This window comes from Triticum aestivum, chromosome 2A, assembly GCF_018294505.1.
Source record: "Triticum aestivum cultivar Chinese Spring chromosome 2A, IWGSC CS RefSeq v2.1, whole genome shotgun sequence".
In the NCBI taxonomy this organism is placed as follows: Eukaryota; Viridiplantae; Streptophyta; class Magnoliopsida; order Poales; family Poaceae; genus Triticum; species Triticum aestivum.
The window spans coordinates 718,105,929-718,125,403 of NC_057797.1; the positions used below are offsets into that span (position 1 = coordinate 718,105,929).

General features: G+C 45.3%; 2 protein-coding genes across 2 annotated transcripts; one reads left to right on the forward strand and one right to left on the reverse strand.

Moving 5' to 3' along the window:
- Window positions 1-1,641: 1,641 nt before the first annotated feature.
- On the forward strand, window positions 1,642-3,406 carry LOC123190502 (BTB/POZ and MATH domain-containing protein 2-like). Its single transcript, XM_044603152.1, has one exon. It carries the CDS (start codon window positions 2,167-2,169, stop codon window positions 3,259-3,261), a length of 1,095 nt encoding a protein of 364 aa, XP_044459087.1. The 5' UTR covers window positions 1,642-2,166; the 3' UTR covers window positions 3,262-3,406.
- Window positions 3,407-3,480: 74 nt separating this feature from the next.
- On the reverse strand, window positions 3,481-8,218 carry LOC123190501 (probable histidine kinase 1). The gene is made up of 11 exons (XM_044603151.1): window positions 8,037-8,218; window positions 6,895-7,462; window positions 6,654-6,710; window positions 6,323-6,550; window positions 5,733-5,826; window positions 5,434-5,640; window positions 4,879-5,009; window positions 4,633-4,682; window positions 4,228-4,505; window positions 3,988-4,091; window positions 3,481-3,865 (listed from the first exon to the last, which is right to left on the reverse strand). The coding sequence occupies exons 2-11, from the start codon at window positions 7,444-7,446 to the stop codon at window positions 3,761-3,763; spliced, it is 1,806 nt and encodes a 601-aa protein (XP_044459086.1). The 5' UTR covers window positions 7,447-7,462; window positions 8,037-8,218; the 3' UTR covers window positions 3,481-3,760.
- Window positions 8,219-19,475: the final 11,257 nt, after the last annotated feature.

Genomic DNA, 19,475 nt, shown 5'->3' on the forward strand with positions numbered 1-19,475 from the left:
TTCTCATCTATATTCATGATGGAGTTCCTCGTATGAGGATTCACAATGGAGATGGTGTTTACGACCTAGAGTATAGACTACGGCTGTAGATGGGAAAGACTATCCCTAGCCTCGCAGTATATAGACGACATGGGCTAGGGTTTACATGGGGGTTCCCCTGATTTTGCGCCACCGTCAGCTTGGCTTGCTCACGAAGATGATTCTCGAGCCCTATCCGGGCCTCCGGGCTCCCTCCTGTGATTGGGCTCCATTTGGGTCGTGTGTGCCCCGTGGTAGGCCTATTGTTAGGCTCCCCTCCGAAAAGCCACCCCTAGTGTATTGCATCGTCACCGAGGGTGTGTGATAGGCGTGTCTTCATAGCAGGATTCTGCACTAGTGGATACACATCAAGATAACTTTTTTGCAGAAGACATCCTATCTAGACAATAAACTAAATGTGTATGCATGAGAGTTATCTGACTAAGATACACGTCATTGAAGTCGTGTTGTATGCATTAATTATGTTTCTAGATAGAACTCGAGATATGATGCATTAACCTACATGATAGACTTCACGGCCCGCGGATGCAGCTTCCTAGAAGATTCGATGCCCCCATCCCAACAATCGCCTTGAGAACAAGTCGCCGCTCTTGCAATGTAATTTTGGCACGCCAAGAGAGAAAACAAACCATGAACATCCACGTGTGTGCCCTATTGAAGAAAAAAATGATGTCCTCAAAGTAAAATTCTGATTTGGCATCCTATTTAATGAGAAAACAGAGAGTTACTGTACTAGTTTTAGAGATTGCTCTACTGACATCAAATGCAAGTTATTTCATAATTTATCTTAAAAGCACATTAAATAGGATGTCTCTTGGATACAATAGTATGATACAATGCATGAGATGGGCACCTAGGCCCCGTGGCCGCAACTTTCGAAGACTACTCATAGTGGGGAGTAATTTAGACTAGTAACACTATAGTGTTACTATCATTATAGTGAGAAGTAACATATGTATGGTGGCATGCAACACTTTATTTGTTAGGTTGTAGACTCATCTTGTCTTGGTACACGTGATGTTACGTACCCATAGTATGAGTAACATACTATGTTACCACATGCCTTTTTTTTTTATTAATTACTTGCCAAGATATATGTGATGGATGGTCTAAAAGGTGTTGATAGAGTTACCGTACCACATATATGGCCCTTATTACCCTTCAAAAAGATATGACCCTTACTAACATCAAATCCAGAACTTTCCCCCAAAAAACCCGATTTTTTTGCGGATAATATAATTTATATTTTGTTCTAGAAAACAATTATTGCCCATCCTCAAACTAATATAGACGTCACTGAGTACATCCTATCTCATCCTATCTTTTTCTGCGGGGAAAGACATATCCTATCTAGAAAAACAATTAATCATGCATGCATTAATCGAGACCTATCTTCTAAAGACGCAGGCCATTCGAATTGTGTAGCATGCATTAATTGTGTTTCTATCTAGGGACACAATTAATGGGCACCCTCCTATGGAAAGATACTCTAGACGATGCATTATCCCACGAGATAGGCACGTGAGGCCCCTTGGCCGCAGCCTCCTCCCTCCACGCTATAAAATCCCCCCTCGAGAAGAACAAGTCCATCCGGGGCGCACCGCAGAGACCGAAAGCAAATCACGAGCCTCCACGCCGCCTCCGCTGTGCGCTAGGAGCGCACCACCAGCGGCGTTCCCTCGTCGCCAAGGCTGCGCGGGCCCTCGGCCCATTAGGGCTCCCGGGCTTTAAAAGGGCACGGGCGGAATAAAACCGAGGTGGCAGGGGTTTGGACTGGGGCAGGCAATTTCCGTTCGGTTTCCGGGGTTTTCCTCTGCTCCGCCGTCTCCGCCACCGCCGGCCGCCGCGACCCCGATTCCCCCCGCTCCGGCGCGCGCAGGGGGCGATCCGAGGCCCAGCTTCCCGTCAAGCGGGAGGGGGATTCACTTCCGCCCCTACCTCCCCGGATCCTCCCCCGACCGGTCCCCCGATGGTCGTCTCCCCCGACGCCCGCCGATCCGCCGCCGGGGCGCGCCGCTGAGGCCATCGGGACCGATCCGCGCGGCCCTGCAATGCCCTCGTCGACTCCAGCCTCCAGAAACCCCTCCGCTGATAATCATCGGCCTGTCGCCCCCTGCTCCTCCTTCCATGGGTGATCACCGCGAATTCCCCGCCGTCGCGCCGGGCCACTGCCTGCCCAAGACGTCGTCGATGAGCGTGACGGACTCGGTCACCGCCGTCCACGACTTCCGGGTCACGGGCTACTCGCTGCTCGACGGCATGGGCGTCGGCCGCTTCGTCAGCTCCAGCACCTTCACCGTCGGCGGCCTCGACTGGGCCGTCAGGTTCTACCCGGACGGCTCCACCGCCAACTGCCTCGGCAACGCCTCCGCCTTCCTCTACTACTTCAGCCGCGAAAAGGACGTCAGGGCCAGGTTCACCCTCAACCTGATCGAGAACGACGGCCGGCTGTCCCAGGTAACCAACTCCTATATGAAGCACACATTCTCTCCGGCGAGTGACAATTGGGGCTTCATCAAGTTCATCGAGAAGTCCAAGATCAAGGGCTCGCCGTTCCTCGAGAACGACTGCCTCACCATCAGGTGCCTGCTCACCGTCACCAAAGAGTCCCGCACCCAGGACGTCGAGACCAATTCGATCGTGGTTCCGCCGTCGAATCTGCACCAGGATTTCGGGAACATGCTGCAGGACGGGGAAGGCGCCGATGTGACGTTCACTGTGTGTGGCCAATTGTTCCATGCTCACAGGTGTGTTTTGGCCTTCCGCTCCCCTGTCTTCAGAGCAGAGCTCTTTGGCCCGCTCAGAGAAAATGCCACAGAGTGCATCAAGATAGACGACATGGAGCCTATGATATTCGAGGCGCTTCTTCACTTCATCTACACAGACACCCTTCCTGATAACTGCAAAGATGGGAAAGCTGCGGCTATGCAGCACATGCTGGTCGCCGCGGATCGGTACGGCGTCGACAGGCTAAGGCTGCTGTGTGAAAGGAAGCTGAGCGATGCAATTGATGTGGAAACAGTGTCAACCACCCTGGCTTTAGCAGAGCAACACCACTGCTCGCAGCTGCGAGGAGCCTGCATCAGATTCATGGCCTCGCCGGACATGCTTGGCCCGGTCATGTTAACCGACGGATTCAAGCATCTCGTAGCTAGCTGCCCGCTGATTTTGAAGGAGGTATTGGACGAGGTGTCCCGCATTTGGCGCGACAAGTCTTCTTAGAAGTAGAATAAGATGACACCTTATCATGGACTGATAGGCAGTACTGTTTTACTCTGGTTCAGAAATCTTACATCTGTATGTCACAGTTATATCTCTTCTGTGTAAGCCTTTAAAATTTGCATTTTTGTATATACACATTACATGACAGAATGACCCAATGGCAACCTGTAGTGCTAAGTGTTAATGACAAATCTGTAGGTTTGGGCATCCTTCTCCTTATTATTTTTCTACAAATCTTGGAATTGCAATTTATTTGTATGTTTTCCTGATTCTTGATTACATACATGTACTAATTGCTGATATGAAGCAATAAATCAACACCCTGGCTGATCTAACAAAACAAGGAAACTGTAAATCACATTCTTTAGCTTATACTACTACTCATGCTTTCAGCCCTGAAACATCTTTGCCTTTTCAAAAGCTGGTATTTCAGCAGTCAGAAAAAATGTAGTACTCCCAGAAAGTTCTGGTACAGGAGTTTTGCCCATTGTCAGGAGCATCACTGCGCTTCTCTTGCAGGAATTGTGCAAGGCAGCATGACTGAAAATGTTGACCCTTCATTCTCTTTACTAATCACAGTGAGAGTACCGCCCATCAAGTCCACCTGAATCATTGTGAAAATCAGATAACTGATACACAATTTTTACACATACAAAGGCAGAAACACCTTAATAATATCTCAATGCTATCTTGAGGTCCAAGGATTCAAACTGAACAAATACATACCAACTGCTTGCAGACAGCAAGGCCAAGCCCTGTCCCACCATATTTTGTTGTATGATCACCATTGGCATGAATATACCTCTTGAACAGAAAAGGTAATGACTTCTCTGCAGATGATCATAAGCCAAAAGAACCAGCAAAAATGAATCAGAAACATATTCCAGAAACCATAAATGTTTCCCTGTCAAGTGAAACATGCAAACTATGATCATGCAGATGTATATCAAAAGTATCAGCAAAAACCTGGTATCCCCATTCCAGTGTCATAAACATCGAAGCGAAGCCAAACAGTTTCCTCCGTACAATTTTCATTTGATGGAATGCCATTCTGATGAGCATCTTCACGGTTTGAGCAACTCGAGGCATCTTTACCGCTATGGCTTGGCCAGGCAGCATAATATTCTGTTGCAGTGTTAACTGGGCTTGTATGTTCTATTTTGCATTCCAGTTGCTGCTTATCTACAATATTAAGGTTTATCCCAACCTTCCCTTCATGTGTAAACTTCACCGCATTGCTGAAACTGTTTCAAATGTAAAATATCATCAAACATATGTTTCGTACTATATCCAAGCATGTCTGTTCATTATCTTTATTAAACCTCTTAAGAAGGCCAGTATGTCTTGGGAATAAATGAAATGGAAGCTCACCTGATCAAGTATCTCAGAATTTCCTGAATCTTTTGCGCATCAGCTATGACCTATAGAGACATTGAAAAAACTTAGGTAACTATATCATTTGTAAGTCAGCTGAATCCCTGGACTGCCAACAATCTCTCCTAACAGTTACTTATATAATTTCTTAAGGCAATTGGATTCAAGTTGCAAAAACATTAATGTAGACCTGATCAATACAAACAAAAAAGCATGCAACAAAATATGGATAATTGTCAGTACCTCTGATGGAACATCATCACCTATGCACCCTTCAAGTATCAATTCCTTCTTCATAAATGACGATGCAGTTTGGAGTACATGTTTAACTATTTCCCTTGGTCTAAATATTGCAGGCTGTAGTTTCATAACTCCTGAAATAATGAAGGTAGGAAAAAAATCTACTTCAGATATATCAAGCATGTTTGGCACATATACTAATTAATGCACTAACAATTAGAGGAACAAATACTAATGCACGACCGACTTTTGAGATATTTCTGAAACGAATCTTAAAACTCATCTCCACTTGGAAAACCTCATTCTTGACTTATTTGCTACACGTAACTATTAGATATATGGGCCAGGGCCCGTACCATATTAAAATTAGTCAACATTGTTACTAATCATCAACCAGTGTTGTTGTGCCTTTGCATTAAAAGAACTGAATCAGTACTAATTACCAACCAATTGTCAAGTTAGTGATGCGCTAGGCCAGTTGCAGGTATCTAGGAAATCCAACAATTTAACTAATCAACAGAAAAATGATTTCACTTAAATATTGTATGATTTAAATACCTGACTCTACTTTGGAGAGACCAAGGATGCCATCGATCAACTGTAACACAGCATTTCCAGCGGATAACGTAACCTCCAGCAACTGATGTTGTTCTTGATCCAGTTTGGTAGTTGCGAGAATTTCGGCAATGCTAAGGACTTCTGAAAGGGGAGATCTGATCTCATGTGACATTGTGGCTAGCGTTTGTGCTGCTTGCGTTGTTTCCTCTGCATTGTTAGATAAGTGGGAGTACTCAGTGTACCATTCTGAACCTAAATGCAATAAATCAATACTAGAGTAAAATGTACAACATGCAAACCTATAATATTAAGTGATCTGCTATGCTCTGTTTCCTTGGCTTTTTGAACAGCTTCCCTCACCCTTATGTCTGTCATTTTCTCTCTTGTTTTCACCTAAAGCGCATTGAAGTAGATACAATTCAGAAGAGTAGAATTAAGATGTAATTTCAATGTGGAACAACATGCAGATGCAGTGTATGAAATGCGATCAGTTTGGGGAATTATTTTTAAATGAAAATAGTATCTCGGCTCTTGTGGAAAATACCCTCAAACTCAATTAGTAGTTTATAAGATCACTGAACAATGCTTTTCATGCGCACTATCAAAGCTGAAATCATGAAGACCAACAAGGATGGCAACACTGTTTTATTCATGGAGACCAACAAGGATGACGATGCTAGTTTATTAATGGAGACCAACAAGGATGACGACGCTATTTTCACTGGAGAAAAAAGTGTACAATTGTGTAAAGGAAACAAGGGAAACAAAGAAGCACATAATCAGTTTCAGAATAAAGCTGGGACCATAATAAATCTTAGTATTCTGTAGATTTTGAAGCAACGGAAATTAAAGAAACAGATATATGAGAGAATTCAATTTAACAAATTACCTGGTCTGTGATGTCCATTGCAACATAATTCACACCAATTGTTTCCCCAGACTTGCTGAAGACCGGTTCGATGTATACCACAAAGGTCTTTGGTCCAAACAATGGAGTATCAAATACAAACTCTCTTTTAGTCGGTATACCCTTGGCCATAACCTCTCTCTTGACCTTATTCATCTCGTCTATCCCCTCTCCTGACAATATCTCATGGTCTGTTTTACCAATAACATCCTGAAAACAAATTGTGAGTCAGCCAAAAATTACAACTTGAAGTTCAAGATTAAGGAGCAGCACACAATGTGGAGTGGAAAAAATCAGCGGCAAATGCATTCACCTCATCTGCCAGTGTCGGAAAGTGATTAAATATGTAGCGGTACCGCAACTCAGCATCCTGAAAAGAAGAAAGAAATTGTTATTATTACCATATCATCAAATTTCATGTAACCGCTCCCTCATTTGGCTTTGCTGTTTCTCTGGAATGCCACCATTTTTTTTGCGAATGCTCTAGAATGCCACCTAAATGTACATAGAAATATAGGAAGCTGTAAAAGGTGTCGAAATGCATAAAGGCAGACCTGATGAGCAATTACAACGGGAGAACTTTGGAGAATCAGGTGCAAGAAATAATCGGCGTGTTTTAATACCGCAGAGAATTCTTCCACCGGTGTTTCTGACTGAAATTTCTTCATATACTCCTCCAGCTTCTCCTCCAAGGAACGCTCCCTTTGCAGGTCTGCCTCGTGCGCTTTCTCCGACCGCAGCGCTCGCCATTTCCAGTAGGAAACAGTGTCATACTCTGCATCATCTTCAAGCTCCTGGTCATGAGAAAGGTCACTGCTCTCTTGGCTCGAACACTTCAGGGCATTGTGACGTTCCTCCTCTAGCATTTGTTGCTTCTTTTGCTCAATCTCCTTTCGCTGCTCAGAAAGACGAGCGAGCTCTTCATTCAGGAGCCGGGCAGTGTTGGCCCTCTTGTATTCCCACTGCTTCACAAAGGACTGCATTTGAAAAGCGCCTCTCTCAGTGTTTGCTATTTCCAAAAGCCGGTTGAGATCCACACGACCATGTTGCTCCCTGAATTCAACATCCTTGAGCGCATCTTCGTGGTCCTTCCCAGGATTCTCCATTTTGGACTGTCGTTACCTGGCAAGATTGTGATATAAGCATTACTCAAACGATGCCAGCGATTGTTGCACGCGGCAGTAATTAATTACTGAGGAATGCAGCTGATGAACACAATTTACTGTCACTGTTCCTGGGCTACTGAAGAAGGTGCCGTCACTTTCTTTTCAAGACACTACTGGAGAGAGCATATATATATTCAGAATTTCAGATAAAGGGAAGACACGGAAAAAAGTACTAGTAGTAGTTGTATAAAAGGTTAAAACGAACCTGAGATTCTAGTGGTACCTTGTGCGCGCCTACTCCAGAGAAACCAAAAGAATCAAACAAACAAACGCAAAAGTAATGAGGAAATGAGATGTGCAAATCTCTGAGGCTAACATTCAGGCCATCTGATTCTGAACTGAACTTTCCAAAAGAACAGCCCCGGAATCGCTACGATCCAGATCCTCTGTCCCATTCCATTCGAATGGAAAGCACTGCCGTCACCAAGCATCTGACAAAACGACTAATCTAGCTCACGGCACAGTCAAATTAAGATCGCGCGCACTCATCGCTCACTCACATGAAAGCCCACGGAGCACGGGAAAAGTACCTCGCGGACGGACGGCACGCGCGCGGCAACAGTGGAAGGAGCTGCAGGCGCAGGGACAACGAGCGAGGGACTGACGGAGAGCGGGGGAGGAGAGGGTCAGTCAACCGGTCAATGCATATGCATTGCTCAGCGCTGGGAGAGTGGTAGGCTACTGGAGGGGTGTCTAATGGCAGGGAGCGGACCAAGGCAAGGAAGATGGTGGTGCGGCCATGTGACGGGAAACAGTATAAAACGCGGCGGCGCCAACGGGCCTGCAACTTGAAAAGAAACATGTGCGCGCCGGCGAGGGACGGGGCAATGGAACGATTTTTTTTAAAACAATCTTTTTATACCGTAAGAAGCGAGTCAATGGTCGTGATGCTTGATTTGATGTTTTTTTTTAGCATCAGTACAAACACAAGCGCTCATATACACGCGCATACACCCATCCCTACGAACGCACACACGCACACCTTACCCCTATGAGCACCTCCGAGAGACTGAGCCGGCATATCATCTTGAGATTTACGAAGTCACCGTAGGCGCCTTGTCGTCAACGGGAACGTCTCCTCCCACTGAAAGCGCATCACCGGAAATCCTGAAATAAATCCAGGAATAATGCGAGCACCAGGATTTGAACCCTGATGGGTTGGGGATACCACTGTCCACCTAACCAACTCAACCACAGGTTGATTCGCTGCTTGATTTGATGTTTGTACATTCATCTGTGGTCCTCGCTCTTTCCAAACATGTCCTGCATTAACTTAACCAAAGGAAAAACTTAACCAAATCAAAATCTTAACACTAAATCAAAACTTCCCTTGTCTTCTCTAGCCATAGTCAAATCAAATCAAATCTTATCAAAACATCAAGCAAATCAAAAATTTCCTTTGTCTTCCCCTATCTATACTCAAATCAAATCAAATCTTGCCAAAATCAAAATCAAAATTAAAACTTTACTTGCCCTTCTCTACCTATATCCAAATCAAATCAAATTGAATCTTATCAAAACCTCAGCTAAATCAAACTTTTCTTTGTGTTTTCCTACCCATACTCAAATCAAATCAAACTATATCTATGGGTCCCGATATTCACCACACGTGTGCCATATTAAACATTCGCTCACACACCGTGTGTGGCGTAAGCAGAAGGCAGTTCACACGGGTCATGTGTGGGCGAACATTAGAGCTCCCCACTCGTGTGGGTGCAGCTACTTCGTGCCACACGTTCAACAAGTACTACTCATCCCCACCCCGCGCATGTGGCTCGAAGCAAATATGCCCACGCGTCCTGCCGTAGCTACGTTAGTTACCCCCGAGATGACGCTTTAGTTGCCCCGGGATGGCAACTTTAGTTATCTGGGATGGCAAATGTAGTTGTAAAAGCATGGCAACTCTCTCTTTTTGGTTAAATATAGTTGACATGTCTAATTTATGGTAGTTGTCGTGTGTGATTAACTATTTGCCACATGTGGTCAAACAATAGTTGCCATGTTGTTTACCTAGTTGCCACGTGTGGTCCAACCATAGTTGTCATGTATGGTTAATCATAATTGCCATGTGTGTTTACCTGGTTACCACGTACGCGCAACTGCAGTTGCCATGTGTGGTCCAACCATAGTTGTCATGTGTGGTTAATCATAGTTGCCATGTGTGTTTACCTGGTTGCCACATACGCACAACTGCAGTTGCATCTAGCAATGTACGAGTGTCGTATGGGCGAAGAGAAGTTCACCCCACACGCGGGCGGACTAGGTGATGTCTGTGTAGGCGGGAACTGGTTCGCCCACATGGCGTAATCAACAACCGCACACTGCGGGTCGTGTGGACGAGCGCTCTAACACCCACACAACATGCTATGCCTACGTGACACTGAAATTCCGACATATTTCTTTCAAATTCATGCAAAACAGAATCAACGTGGATCAACACGTGTGGACGGAGTGCAAACATGTCACACGTGTGGGCGTTATCATTTGAGATATTTATACCCCTAATAGTAAAGGACATTGTGTTTCACCGATTTTTTGATCCGTCCACCTATCCTAATGCTAAGCTATCCATAAAGTTTAAGTAAATTATCCACTATGTCACTCGTAAATGAAAAAAACTCTTTGTTAATTGTTTCTTTGATTTTTTTCCGCCTTGAAATTACCTACCCCCCCCCCCTCATAAGTGCAAAAACTCTTCGTTGATTTTTTTTTTTGAATTCTTCGTCTCTCATCGAAACTGCCACTAAAGTTAAAATAAATTGCTCACCTTGTCACCCGTGAAAATGAAAAAAAATGAGCGTTCCTCCGAATTATTCGTACGTCATAGGGCACTCCCACTAGTAGAAAAAGGGTCTGTTGTCCCGGTTCGTAAGGGCCTTTTGTCCCGGTTCCTGAACCGGGACTAAAGGGTCGGTACTAATGCCCTGTCCCTTTAGTCCCGGTTCAATCCAGAACCGGGACAGATGGGCCTCCACGTGGCCTGTGCGTGGAGCCCAGGCAGGAGGGCCTTTGGTCCCGGTTGGTGGCACCAACCGGGACCAATAGGCATCCACGCATCAGCATTTCTGTGGCTGGGGGTTTTGTTTTTTTGTTGAAAGGGGGGAGGGGGCGTTTGGGGGTTTTGGGGGGTTAATTTAGGTGTTTCATATATTGTGTTAGCTAGCTATAATTAATAGAGAGAAGTGTCCTCTTTTATGTCCGTGCTTGGTAGACGCTACGTACTATACATACGTATAGAGAGGACTAGACACGCTAGCTAGCTAGTAAGCAAACGAAGGAAACAGAAGATCGTCATGAACATATATGCATACAGAGAGAAGTGATATCGACCACCTCTCCTTCTCCGAGAGATTGGTCGAATAACAAGTTCTCGTATATTTATCTGACACTACCGGCTACATATATACAATAATTATCTCTTACAAATATAATCTCCTAACATACGGACTCATGGTCCACATAGTATTCTCCGTCTTCAGCGATCACGTGGTCAAGAAAGAATGCCGCCAATTCCTCTTGAATTGCTCGCATGCAAGCTGGTGCTAGGAGTTCATCCCGCTTCCGAAACATCTAATTTGAAGAAGGGGGTCAATACATATATATATATATATATATATGTGTGTGTGTGTGTGTGTGTGTGTGTGTGAATGAATGAAACTCAACACAAATGATGGTAATAAAATAAAATTGTGAATGTTGTTATTTACGCACTTCATATTGTTCGTCAGAGTAGCCCCGCTCACAGGTCGTGTGGCGGATGGACTCGCAAACGTAGTATCCACAGAAATCATTTCCTTATTCCTGCCACAACCACTTTACAAGAAATAGAGGTCAATCAAACTGATAAGCAAGAATGCCAAATGGTATTGATGAAACTAGCGCTTGAATCAATAGGAGATGCGCGGAACATGCTACTATAGTACTTACTTTCGGGTGTCTAAATTGCAGCTTCTTCGGGAGTCCCGGAGCTTTTTTGGTGAATTTTTTCCAAACTCTGCCAGACAAAGAAAACAATTACTTGATATATCAGGAAATAAACAAAGTTGCTGATATGGTGGATAATGATCAATTTAACTTACTTCTCGAGCATTTGAGTCATGTCCGCATAGTCCTGGGGATCTTTTTGTCTTGAGTCTAAGACGGTTACTAGTCCCTGCTCAAGCTTAATCTCTAGGAGAATATAGTGGAAACTGCACACGCATGCATAACTCATCAATTACATTACTATAACCTTGACTAATATATAAGGGAAACCGAATACGCACAAGACAGTAACACTCACTTGAAGTTGTAAGAAAAGAGTATTATATTTTTGTTTTCATTTATTACCAATGATCGTAGCAAGTTGGCCTCGGTATCTGCGGCATGAAATTTAACCTGAGTTGCATCTATGATATTTGTGTTAATGAACCCAATATCACCGATTTGTCGTTTCTTCAATTCGACGATCTTCAATCTGCATAATATAGTGAGGATAATTATAAATACATGCAATGAAAGAGCTGAGCTATATAGAGAGACTTAATGATAGAAGTAGTACTACTTACAGACAGTAGCAGGTGACCGTTGCTTTATCGAGGGCTAATTGATTGAAAAACTGAAAGAACTCCTCAAATGGAACAGGCAACATATCAATTCCAATGAGGTCATGCTCCTTTTTAACTCTCACATACAAAGTACTCCTCCCCCCAGACTCTCTACAGATTTTCAAGTACCAATCATGCAATCTTCGCATCATCGTTGATAGAGATCTTTCATCTTTGACGAGAGGCTTCCCGTACTCGTATCTTTGTATCTGCACCTTCATGAAATCATAATATACATCGTCGGGCAGGTAATCTCCAAGATTGCTATAACCGGACACCATCCTCGGATCATTAGCGACGATGTCGCTAGGCACCTTAAGCGGGGGGCACGATTGCTTCGCTTGTTCGCCGAGCTGTGCAATTTGTTTCCCAGCTCGTCGTTCTTTCAGCCTTTGATCATTGACAGTACTTCCCGACCGCTCCACTTCGGCAAATTCCTTTCCAATAATGCGCTCATAGTTTCCTTTCGGTGGAGACTTGGGTGGTTTTGTCAGGGCAGCCAGAGTGCGCTTCGCTTTCACCGGATCTACCTTCTCCTCCGGAGGTGGATGTTTCTTTGCTTTCACCCCTTCAAAGAAGTTCCTCACTTCTTCTCGCTCGATCTCGGCATTCTCCTCCAGGGTCCTCTCGTATGGTAACTTCTCTGGAGTCTTCAGAGAAGGACCGAATCTGTATGTCCTCCCGCCTCTGGCTGTACTGCTAGACGCCGGCAGAGCAGACGGAGCGGTTGTCTTCTTTACTTTCTTACGAGGCAGAGCAGAAGGACTACGACGCGCCGGAGTAGCCGGAGCGGCGGCAGGTCTCTTCCGCCCTTGCTGACGAGGCGGAGAAGGAGGAGGCTGGCTGCTCGGGCGCGCCAGCGCAGGCGGAGAAGGAGGCGGAGTGCCGCCACGCGCTGGAGAAGGAGCCGGCCGAGTGCCCTGATCGTCACTCGCCGGAGGAGGAGGCGGTGGAGGAGGCGGAGTGCCCTGACTCGCCGGAGGAGGAGGAGGAGGAGGCGGAGGCGTCTAGTTCGGAAGGTTGATGAGCTCCTTCCGCCATAGGCATGGAGTCTTCAGAGCAGAACCCAGCCGAGTCTCCCCTTCACCGGTAGGGTGGTCAAGCTGGAGGTCCTCAAATCCCTCCGTTATTTCATCCACCATCACCCTAGTATATCCTTCTGGAATCGGATGGCAGTGAAAAGTTGCGCCGGGTTCAGTAGAAAAAACAGAGCCAACAGCCGCCTTGACCTTCATATTAATCCATTGTGTCATAAGGTGGCAATTTTGAGACTCCGTGATAGCATCCACGGGATAGCTGGCAGGAGCCGTCAAGACATGCTCCGGCTGAAGCAGCTCGGTGGAAGCCACGTTGCTTCTCCGCTGAGATGGCGGGGTAGCTTCGGGGGAAGCTTCGGCAGTTCGTTTGCTGCGATTTGCTTCTCGTTCCTCTATTGCTTGTACCCTTGCTTGCAGCGCCTGCATTTGGGTCTGCTGCACTTTTTTCCTCCTCTCCTGGCATTTGTAAATGCCTGCGTCCGGAAACCCAACCTTCCATGAATGGATCCTGGCGTGCCTCGTGTCCGTCCAGTGTGCTCAGGATTCCCGAGGGCCATTGTGAGCTCGTCGTTCTCTCTGTCTGGAACGAACGTCCCTTGCTGCGTTGCTTTGATATACTGCTGAAGCTTCTTGACTGGTATGTCCATTTGATCGTTCGTTCAAATGCACTTCCCTGATATAGGGTCCAAGGTTCCGCCAGCCCCGAAGAACCAAGTCTGGCAATGGTTTGGCCAGTTAATTGTCTCTGGTTCGATCCCTTTATCAGCCAGATCATTCTCAGTCTTGGCCCACTTAGGCCGGGCTACGAGGTAGCCACCTGACCCCGTGCGATGGTGATGCTTCTTCTTCACAGCATTTTGCTTGTTTGTCGCCGACATATTCTTACTCGTTTCCGATGTCTTGTGGGCCACAAATGCGGGCCAGTGATCTCTGATCTTCTCATATCTGCCCTTGAATTCTGGTGTCTCTTTATTTTCGACAAACTTATTCAGCTCTTTCTTCCACCTCCTGAATAGTTCTGCCATCCTCTTAAGAGCAAAAGACTTGATTAATTGCTCTTTAACTGGCTTCTCCGGATCATCCTCTTGTGGTAGGGTGAAATTTGACTTCAGCTCAGTCCAAAGATCATTTTTCTGCATATCATTGACATAAGACTTAATTAATATGTGTACATACCAAAACAATGAATGCATCAATTAGCTAGTCAGCAGAAGCTTAACTAATATGTATGCCTGGCCGGACTCGGTTCGGTCACCGGAGACGTCATCACAGTCTCCTTCTTGCACCGACATTGGGTCACCGGAGTCGTCCTCACGGTCTCCTTCTTGCACCGGCATTAGGTCACCGGAGCCATCATAATCATAGCAAGCTGCTTCCAGACCATCGGTGTCGTTGAGAAACAACGAGCAGACGGCATCACTTCCTCGTGCGATTATGTCCCCCCAACAACTCTTCTTGTACTTCATCTCGGGCGTGTCCATAGTTTCTACAAATATTTACAACATGGCAATTATTATTCAAACATGACAGATGGATATATTAGTGGCAAACATAGAACTAATATTAATTAGTGGCCTCGACGCTGCTTCTCTAGGGTTTGGGGCGGCCTCGACGCTGCTTCTCTAGGGTTTGGGGTGGCCTCGACTCCTCTATTCTTTCTTCTCCTCTTTTTTCCTTCTTCTTCCTCTTTTTTTTATCGGGAACGAGGGTCGTCGAGGGTCACCGAGCGGTAGAGGAAACCCTAAATAGCAAGTATCATGGATGTGAGATACATGTGGTCGTCGGTGTCGGACACTACATCCACGTCCCACAAGTGACGTGGGCATCGAAGCCAAATTTTCAAATTTGAATAGTTAAAATTTGAATTCTTTGAAATTTGTGTGAATCACAAGTTTGTGATTAACTTTACTAAAAAATCAACATATATGCACCTATAGAGAAAATTCGACCTAAATTCATAGTTTTCAAATAAACTCTGAAAAAGTTGGCATAGCATACTCGTGTGTTACAAAGTTGGCATGGTATCATCATAATAGTTGCGGGAGAAAGTCTTCACTTTTTCTTCGCTTGTGTCATTTGCTTATTGTGCCGTAACCATGGATAATCTTCATCATTTATCAGGATGCTTGGGTCAGCCTTGACATTGAAGGGAGGAATTTCATGAAATTTTTCATAATCTTCAGACATGTCTGTCTTGCCGTCCACTCCCAGGATGTCCATTTTTCCTAAAAGAACTATGTGGCGCTTTGGCTCATCATATGATGTATTCGCTTCCTTATCTTTTCTTTTTCTCGGTTTGGTAGACATGTCCTTCACATAGATAACCTGTGCCACATCATTGGCTAGGACGAACGGTTCGTCAGTGTACCCAAGATTTTTCAGATCCACTGTTGTCATTCCGTACTGTGGGTCTACCTGTACCCCGCCGCCTGACAGATTGACCCATTTGCACTTAAACAAAGGGACCTTAAAATCATGTCCGTAGTCAAGTTCTCATATGTCCACTATGTAACCATAATATGTGCCCTTTCCGCTCTCGGTTGCTGCATCAAAGCAGACACCGCTGTTTTGGTTGGTGCTCTTTTGATCTTGGGCGATCGTGTAAAATGTATTCCCATTTATCTCGTATCCTTTGTAAGTCAATACAGTCAAGGATGGTCCCTTGGACAATAAGTACAACTCATCACAAACAGTGTTGTCACCTCTGAGACGTGTTTCCAACCAACTGCTGAAAGTCCTGATGTGTTCACATGTAATCCATTCGTCGCACTGCTCCGGGTGTTTGGAGTGCAGACTGTTCTTGTGTCCATCGACATACGGGGTCACCAAGGTAGAGTTCTGTAGAACTGTGTAGTGTGCTTGAGACCAAGAATATCCGTCCATGCATATTATTGAGTCATTTCCAAGAGTGCCTTTTTCAGTCAGTCTCCCCTCATACCGCGATTTAGGGAGACCTATCTTCTTAAGGCCAGGAATGAAGTCAACACAAAACCCGATAACATCCTCTGTTTGATGGCCCATGGAGATGCTTCCTTCTGGCCTAGCGCGGTTAGGGATATATTTCTTTAGGACTCCCATGAACCTCTCAAAGGGGAACATATTGTGTAGAAATACGGGCCCCAGGATGACAATCTCGTTGACTAGATGAACTAGGACGTGCATCATGATATTGAAGAAGGATGGTGGGAACACCAGCTCGAAACTGACAAGACATTGCGCCACATCACTCCTTAGCCTTGGTACGATTTCTGGATCGATCACCTTCTGAGAGATTGCATTGAGGAATGCACATAGCTTCACAGATGGCTAATCGGACGTTTCCGGTAGAAGCCCCCTCAATGCAACCGGAAACAGTTGCATCATAATCATGTGGCAGTCATGAGACTTTAGGTTCTGAAATTTTTTCTCTGGCATATTTATTATTCCCTTTATATTCGACGAGAAGCCAGTCGTGACCTTCATACTGAGCAGACATTCAAAGAAGATTTCTTTCTCTTCTTTCGTAAGAGCGTAGCTGGCAGGACCTTTATACTGCTTCGGAGGCATGCTGTCTTTTTCGTGCAAACGTTGCAGGTCCTCCCGTGCCTCAGGTGTATCTTTTGTCTTCCCATACACGCCCAAGAAGCCTAGAAGGTTCACGCAAAGGTTCTTCGTCATGTGCATCACGTCGATTGAAGAGCGGACCTCTAGGTCTTTCTAGTAGGGTAGGTCCCAAAATATAGATTTCTTCTTCCACATGGGTGCGTGTCCCTCAGCGTCATTCGGAACAGCTAGTCCACCGGGACCCTTTCCAAAGATTACGTGTGAATCATTGACCATAGCAAGTACATGATCACCGGTACGCATGGCGGGCTTCTTCCGGTGATCTGCCTCGCCTTTGAAATGCTTGCCTTTCTTTCGACATTGATGGTTGGTCGGAAGAAATCAACGATGGCCCAGGTACACATTCTTCCTACATTTGTCCAGGTATATACTTTCAGTGTCATCTAAATAGTGCGTGCATGCGTGGTATCCTTTGTTTGTCTGTCCTGAAAGGTTACTGAGAGTGGGCCAATCGTTGATGGTCACGAACAGCAACGCCTTTAGGTTAAATTCCTCCTGTCTGTGCTCATCCCACGTACGTACACCGTTTCCATTCCACAGCTGTAAAAGTTCTTTAAATAATGGCCTTAGGTACACATCAATGTCGTTGCCGGGTTGCTTAGGGCCTTGGATGAGAACTGACATCATAATGAACTTCCGCTTCATGCACATCCAAGGAGGAAGGTTATACATACATAGAGTCACGGGCCAGGTGCTGTGATTGCTGCTCTGCTCCCCGAAAGGATTAATGCCATCCGCGCTTAAAGCAAACCATACATTCCTTGGGTCCTTTGCAAACTCATCCCAGTGCTTTCTCTCGATTTTTCTCCACTGCAACCCGTCAGCGGGTTCTCTCAACTTCCCATCTTTCTTTCGGTTCTCACTGTGCCATCGCATCAACATGGCCTGCTCTTCGTTTCTGAACAGGCGTTTCAACCGTGGTATTATAGGAGCATACCACATCACCTTCGCAGGAACCCTCTTCCTGGGGGGCTCGCCGTCAACATCACCAGGGTCATCTCGTCTGATCTTATATCTCAATGCACCGCATACTGGGCATGCGTTCAGATCCTTGTATGCACCGCGGTAGAGGATGCAGTCATTACGGCATGCATGTATCTTCTCCACCTCCAATCCTAGAGGGCATACGACCTTCTTTGCTGCGTATGTACTGTCGGGCAATTCGTTATCCTTTGGAAGCTTCTTCTTCAATATTTTCAGTATCTTCTCAAATCCTTTGTCAGCCATAGCATTCTCTGCCTTCCACTGCAGCAATTCCAGTACAGTACCGAGCTTTGTGTTGCCATCTTCGTAATTGGGGTACAACCCTTTTTTGTGATCCTCTAACATGCGATCAAACTCCAGCTTCTCCTTTTGACTTTCGCATTGCGTCCTTGCATCGACAATGACCCGGCGGAGATCATCATTATCGGGCACATCGTCTGGTTCCTCTTGATCTTCAGCAGCTTCACCCTTTGCAGCATCATTGGGCACATCGTCTGGTTCCTCTTGATCTTCACCAGCTCCCCCCGTTGCAGCATCACCGTATTCAGGGGGCACATAGTTGTCATCGTACTCTTCTTCTTCGCCGTCTTCCATCATAACCCCTATTTCTCCGTGCCTCGTCCAAACATTATAGTGCGGCATGAAACCCTTGTAAAGCAGGTGGGAGTGAAGAATTTTCCAGTTAGAGTAAGACCTCGTATTCCCACATTCAGTGCATGGACAACACATAAAACCATTCTGCTTGTTTGCCTTAGCCGCATCGAGAAACTCATGCACGCCCTTAATGTACTCGGAGGTGTATCTGCCACCGTACATCCATTGCCGCTTCATCTGTGTGCATTATATATAATTAAGTGTCCAAATTAATAGAAGTTCATCATCAAATTAAAACCAAAGTGCATACATAGTTCTCATCTAACAACATATAGCTCTCCAGAGCATCTAATTAATTAAACCATACATTGAAACTATGTAAAACATTTCAATGCGAAAACAAATGCGATCATAATCGCAACCAAGGTAACAATTGATCCAACGGCATAATGATACCAAGCCTTGGTATGAATGGCATATTTTCTAATCTTTCTAATCTTCAAGCGCATTGCATCCATCTTGATCTTGTGATCATCGACGACATCCGCAACATGCAACTCCAATATCATCTTCTCCTCCTCATTTTTTTTTATTTTTTCCTTCAACAAATTGTTTTCTTCTTCAACTAAATTTAACCTCTCGACAATAGGGTCGGTTGGCATTTCCGATTCACATACATCCTACATAAATAAAATCTATGTCACGTTGGTCGGCATAATTTTCATAAACAATAAATGAACCAATAGTTATAAAGATAATATATATACCACATCCGAATCATAGACAGGACAAGGGCCGACGGGGGCGGATACCAAAACCATCGCACTATATAAGATGCAATAATAAAAGTAAGAAAATAATACAAGTATCTATGTAAACATACAAGTAAGAATATTTTTCCTTTCAGAAAGAAGATAAGAACAAGAGGCTCACCACGGTGGTGCCGGCAATGAGCTCCAAGCGGGTGATCGACATCGGTGAAGACGGGGACGGGGCGTGACGGACCACTAAATCTAGACAAATATTGAGGAAAATGGAGCTTGGAGGTCGAGCTTGGAGTGGAGAAAGCTTAAATAGTGTGGCTCGGGCATTCTATCGAACACCTTGTGTGCATAGGAGGTGAGCTAGAGCACCACCAAGCCCTCTCCCCCTCGGCCAGAAAAAA

Bases quoted from the DNA above. Each gene is read 5' to 3' on its own strand.
- LOC123190502 (XM_044603152.1), top strand. From the start codon at position 2,167: ATGGGTGATCACCGCGAATTCCCCGCCGTCGCGCCGGGCCACTGCCTG.
- LOC123190501 (XM_044603151.1), bottom strand. From the start codon at position 7,446: ATGGAGAATCCTGGGAAGGACCACGAAGATGCGCTCAAGGATGTTGAA. The intron at 6,551-6,653 runs GTGAATGCATTT...ATTTGTTTTCAG, and splicing joins TTCCGACACTGGCAGATGAG to GATGTTATTGGTAAAACAGA. The intron at 5,010-5,433 runs GTATTTAAATCA...TCATTATTTCAG, and splicing joins TCTCTCCAAAGTAGAGTCAG to GAGTTATGAAACTACAGCCT.